The sequence below is a fragment of the Procambarus clarkii genome, chromosome 21, assembly GCF_040958095.1.
Source record: "Procambarus clarkii isolate CNS0578487 chromosome 21, FALCON_Pclarkii_2.0, whole genome shotgun sequence".
Lineage (NCBI taxonomy): Eukaryota > Metazoa > Arthropoda > Malacostraca > Decapoda > Cambaridae > Procambarus > Procambarus clarkii.
Genome location: NC_091170.1, coordinates 26,847,126 through 26,853,125, shown reverse-complemented (window position 1 = coordinate 26,853,125; position 6,000 = coordinate 26,847,126). Strand labels below are relative to the sequence as shown.

The 6,000-nt window shown below is 42.2% G+C and overlaps 1 protein-coding gene across 1 annotated transcript in view; it reads right to left on the bottom strand.

The window, feature by feature from the left end:
* Positions 1 to 2,773: 2,773 nt before the first annotated feature.
* Positions 2,774 to 6,000, bottom strand: part of LOC123760671 (carnitine O-palmitoyltransferase 1, liver isoform) — a 100,934-nt gene continuing 97,707 nt past the window's right edge. The window contains exon 18 of the mRNA XM_045746451.2: positions 2,774 to 3,106. Coding sequence (XP_045602407.1) covers positions 2,909 to 3,106 — 198 coding nt within the window. The 3' untranslated portion in view covers positions 2,774 to 2,908. The remainder of the gene's footprint in view (positions 3,107 to 6,000) is intronic.

Genomic DNA, 6,000 nt, shown 5'->3' with positions numbered 1-6,000 from the left:
TGCTAAAGGGGCTAAACTTGGAGTAGGTCCCTGTCATCTGTTTGTGGGCACATTCTGAAATAATGTCTTATGATCAGGCTTGGGAAGTCCGGGCAGACATTGGTGTTGTCACCAGTTGGGAATAGCTAGGTTGACCTGTCAGGTAATAAATTGATTTAAAACTTCATTTGATGGTCACTTGTGTTACAGAAGTCCAGCTAATATTCTCCTCTCCCATCTGTAAGTCATACTCCCCCTCCCACCCCTCATTGTACATATCTAGAGGCAGCCCAGTTTTAGTTTATAAATCTTAAAAGGAGGCAAGATGCCACAAAGACATTTGTGTTTTAAGTTTGAATAGGGAAGGGGCCAGAGAAAATAGAGGCCTCCACCATAAAATGGCAGTTCAACTGGAGTATACCCCAAGGATATTCCAGAGGATTTTGGAACCGGTTTGTAAAAAAAGGGACGTGATTGGTCAGTTGTAGGGGCTTGGCCATACTGACCAATTGGGAAGCGCTCCGGGCATTACTTGGCGTGACGTCGGGGGTGGGGAAATCTGTGGTCACTAGCCACCAAGTGTTAAGAGTGGGCAGGTGCAATGCTCGGCGGTACCAAGTTTTGGAGAGAGTTAAGCCTCCAGAGGGACTGAATTCTCAAGAAATTCTCGACAAACAATGAGGAGTGTCCAGTCGACTTCCAAGGAACTGTAGAGGGGACTGGTCAGTGAAAGAGGTTCACTCGAGGCTCAATGATGGTGGAATTCCAAGTTTGTCTCGAAGCGGCGCTGGGGGATTGAGGTGCAACCTGCAGGCCATTCCAGCAGTGAGGAGCCACGTAAAGGAGCTCGGGTGGTGGAGTCCTGGTCCAGTGTAGCAGTAACAACAACCGAGGAGAAGCAGTTGCACTACACATCTACGGTAGAAGAGAAGTGGACCAGTATTCCAGTGTGAGGACACCAGGGAGGAAATGTGACATTTGCTGCCTCCTAGCCGACCAAGAGAGGAACTCTGTGATAGGGAACAGCTTACCTTTTGAGATCAACCAAGCCAACTACTGAGGGAGGAACCAACTTCAGAATTGTGGAGTCCTAGAGGAGCTACACTTCGCCACTATGTTCTGCAGATACTACAGCATCCAGGAGCGATTATTAAGGTAGATAAATTTGCCCTTCCCATTTTCCTTTGTTAGGGAATTTGTATTAAAACACTTTGATGCACCCGGTACCAGCGAAAAAACTCTGCGCATTGTGCGCGCAGTTTTTTTCTCATGAGCGTAAACACCAAATAGTGTGTAAACTTTTCACTCTCCTGACACCAATTCTCGAGCTATGTATTTCCTTTTGGTATCAATGTGTTGGCAATAAAATTCTCTACAAGATCATATGTATAAAATGTAACCAAAGCATTAGCTATTCCACCACGAAATAAATAAAAACAGTAGATCACTCGCCGTCTCGCCGTACACCCAAACAGCTACAAACCAAACAGCTACAAAATGTTCATACTCTTTTGTTTGTTGTCAGCTCCACATTAGTCCTACAGCGTTAAATTTTATATCACTGAACTCACAATAAAATTCTCTACACAGACATATGCATATAAATGTAGAATCATGATCGCGGCCAACACAAGAGTGTGTGAAGTGGGCGATTACCCTCATTGTGTCACCAACTCAATAGTCTCTCCTCTAAGTTACAATACAATGCCGTTTTCTCAAATAGGCACTGTGCCTATTAGAGAAAACGGAAATTTAATGGCAAACATATTCATACAAACCCCAAGTCGATTGAGTAGTATATACCCACTATAACACGGACCGTAAATGTACGACGCGACCCCACAAGCGCTTAAATAAACCGCCCGTACATCCAAGTGTAGGGGGCAGAAAAGTGTTAAATTAATTAAATATCAAGTGTATCAGGTGAGAAGTAATGCGAGGAGAAATGCTGGACAGAGTGAAATTATATGTTATTCATTTAAGACTGAGGCTCTAGTTTTATATTCATTATTTATTTGGAGTTCGTGTCCTTATATTATTGAAGTGAAGCGTCAAGAGGCCTAATGTTCCAGAAACAGCTAGAGAGAAAAGATAGCCTGGCGATTAATAATCTAAAGAGAATGTTGAAGTGTTGCCATATCATTACTGACTTTTGTAGTGTTGCCATCTATAAAATAAGCGAGAGATTTGCTGACAGTTATTGTGTAGCCTTAATTCTAATAAACTGAATAATTTTAATATGGTGTTTACTTTCCCTCCTTCATTTCTCTGAGGTTTACTGAACACCAAACAATATTCGAACTTTCTACAGGGTTAAAAGTTCCCTGTAGAAAGTTCTACAGGGAACCCTGTAGAACCCTGTATTCGAGTTCTACAGGGTTAGAACTAACTCTGTAGGTGACTAAGGTGCTCTCCCTGGGTGGACAGTGGCACAGAGGGAGGGAAAGTACGACCTGAAATGAGGAGTGCTAGTGTGTGAGTGCTGCGGCACAAGAGAATGGCCATATGTCCATGTACTCTAGTCTTTCAGGTCTCCTAAAGAACACGCCACACTTGTCATATTAGGGGAGAATTCAGAAGAGCTTAGAGTTTAAGTACCTCTTGACAGATTCCTTAGCTGGTTTTAGATTTTTTTCCTTTAACATTATGAATGACCTGGCAGGGATGATTAAAAGATCCCTGCAATGCTAGTGCCTGCGTTCATGAACATTTTATATCACATGGCAGATTCCTACCTGTGAAGCAACTGAATACAATAACTCAGATATATTAGGCAGAATAAACAAAAAAAAAATAGGCAAGTGCAAATTTCAGTATATTCAAAATAAGAGATCTCACAACTAGTTAACTGTAAATAATAATGAAATATTTAAATATAATTATATCTTTCATGTTCTTCAAAGACAATATAACTCGATCTACACTATGATTACAGTTGTGAAGTGTCAAATAAAAGACGCATATCATCCATGCTTTTGAACAATATATCAGCAAATTTTCTGGAATCTGTTGCTGGACATGCTCTTTTGGATGACACATGAAAGAAAATGTTATACTCTGTAGGTAGCATGTAAGAAACTCCATAACCTTCATCTGAGACTGGACCAAATCCTCCTCCAGGTGAGCACTGTTAAGAGCAAAAAAATATAAGGATTATAAATACCATGTAAAGTCATGCTTCTATTTCTTGTGAAATGGGAAACCTAATTTATTTTTTAATCATATTTGATATAGAAAAGACCAGTGTTAAATGTAATGAAACACCTTTTCCAACAAGTCCTTGGCGGTTCCCTGAATTTATCTAGCCGAGGTAGCTCCTCTCATACAAGTCACATCAGCCTTAGGAATACCTGTTTGGCTTACTGGGAACTAGAACCAGAAACTGGCATTCTCACAGAGGCACAGGGAGCAGGGAATTGTTATGATCACCCACCGAGAAAAAAGAAAAAAAAAAAAGCAAGCAAAGCTAACATACAAGTGCTTACAGAAATACAATTGGTTTACAGAAATAAAGGAGATAAAGCAGCCAAATAACTCTGCAAGCAATTCACTTGGTAGTTTGACTGAACTCCTTGTTACAGCTGGCACCACCGGGAGTTCTCGGTTTTCATATCATCAAAACCTCAGCCTGGAGCTGAAAGACCATGAACTGACATACCTGGAAAAAGGAGGAGGAAACGGAGCCACTGAGGCCCTATCAGAATCCTAGGTAACAGGGGGTATAGGGGGCACTGCACTGTAAAGAAGGGACCTTTTGTAGTAAGCTTGTTGAAATGCTGGTTATATAGAAGTGTACAGTATTTTTCAACACTCCTGCCAGATTAGCAGCTACCTCTGCACATGTGAAAGTGTATTTACCATGGGAAAACCATTCTCTTCAAAAGTATACAACTGAATTCTAGTACATACATACAAACAATTTGAAGTACTTTGTGACTGGAAAACATGAGGAAAATATTAAATGTTTAGACCAGTTCTAAACTTGGCAAAAAAAAAAAAAAAGAAAAAATATTCACAGTAAATTTAAGTCGGTTGAGTTTTGTTGGGTTCCCAGCCATATTGGTGTGTCTTTAAATGAGCGTGCGGATGCTGCCGACAAGGAAGCTGTCCGCTCTTGTCCCATCTCTCGTAAGGGCATTCCGTATTCCGACTTTTACCCAGTTATCCATTCCTCAGTCCTTACCCGTTGGCAGGCTTCTTGGTTGTCTGTTACTGGTAACAAGCTACGTACTCTTAAATGTTGTGTTTCCTCGTGGCAGTCCTCCTTCCACCGTAACCGGCGGTGGGAAACAGCTCTGGCGAGGTTGCGTATTGGCCATACTCGCTTAACCCATGGTCACTTGATGGAGCGCCGCCCTGCTCCTTATTGTCCTAGTTGCATTGTCCCTCTTACGGTCGTGCATGTCCTTCTTGAATGTCCTGACTTCCAGGACGAGCGTATGTCTTGCTTTCCGACCGCCCCTCGCGGTCACCTGTCCCTCGATAGAATTCTTGGTGACTTGGATACTTTTGATATCGTTCGCCTTATGCGTTTTTGTTCTCGTATTGGCATCCTTGGTGATATTTAGCGCCCTCTGATTATTTTGCGTCTTTGATGGTGCTACATAGCCTTACCGGTTTGGTGCCTTCTTTTGATAATTACTTACTTACTTGGCAAAAAATAAAAAGAAACAAGATTTGGAAAAGAAACAAGAGAGGCACTGTAGGCATCAGTATAGGGAAATCTATATAGCTCCAATAGTCAAGGAGGATTTAAGGGATTTAATCGAGAACTCAGCAAAGGTATATCCACAGTGTCCCAGTGGTGGCTGTCAATTGTGCATGATTTTCCATCTTGCAATTTTATTATTATTAGTCATAATTATAATAATAATTTTTGTAATTAATAATTATTACTCTTCCTTCTGCTGGGTCATGAAGGAAGCTGGCCTCGGGTGAAAGGGGGCTATGATGAGTCTGGATCCCAGTAGGTGCGGGACTCTGACGTCCTCCTTCCGGGGCTTGTGCGGCCCAAGCTCTGCTTCAGGAGGCTGGGGTCGTTCTTCTCCGGCCCCAACCATGACAGTCTCCGGGTTTGGAGTCCCTGTGCCTTCTTTTACCAACCTCGAGGTTAACACTGGTGCTGGAGCCCCTAGGGCAGTTTGTTGATGCCTTCAACCTTGTTCTGACAGTTCGTGTGACAGCGCTGGAACCAATCGTACTGTATTGGCATTTGCCTTTCCACTGGAGACTTTCGGCGCCATGGAGAGGGGAGGAGGACCTTGCTGCTTGGGTAACAGCTTCTTCATTTCGAACTACCCTGCCTTTGCGCCCTAGAGAGGACACTCTACACCGACAACCAGAGAGCAACTCCATAGGCTCCTGAGACTGATGAATGCCTACTACTACTACTACTAATTAACACTTTCGCGCTCTCGGCGAAGGTCACTCAGCCAACCGTATGTGCGCGCGGCGTTTTTATCGCTTAAGCGTAAAAACAAAAATATGTATACTCTTTTTACTTTTCTGACCTTAGTTTTCATGCTACGTATTTCATTTTGGTATCAACGTGTTCTCAATAAAATTCCCTAGAAGAACATCAGTAAAAAAAGTCACGAAAGCTATAGAGATACCAGCATGAAATAAATAACTACGAAGATGAGTCGCCGTGAGCGCTCAACAGCAACAAAATGTTTTTACTCTTGGGATTATTATCACCTCTACAATTGTCCTACAGCCTTAATTTTGGTATCAATGGACTCCCAATAAAATTCCCAACACGATGATATGAATATAATCTGTAGAATAATGGTCCCGGCCCACCCGCAAGAGTGTGGGAAGTGGGCGCACTGTTACCCGGTAACGGTGACCGGACGACACACGCGCGAAACGTTGCTCTGAAAGTTTATACTTATTTCACTGTTCTGATATTATTATTGTATGTATGTCATTCATTTTTGTGGCAATGTTTTCGCAATAGAATGTTCTATGAACTAAATTATACTACACAAACTTGGACCAAATAGGTGTACTTACCAAGGG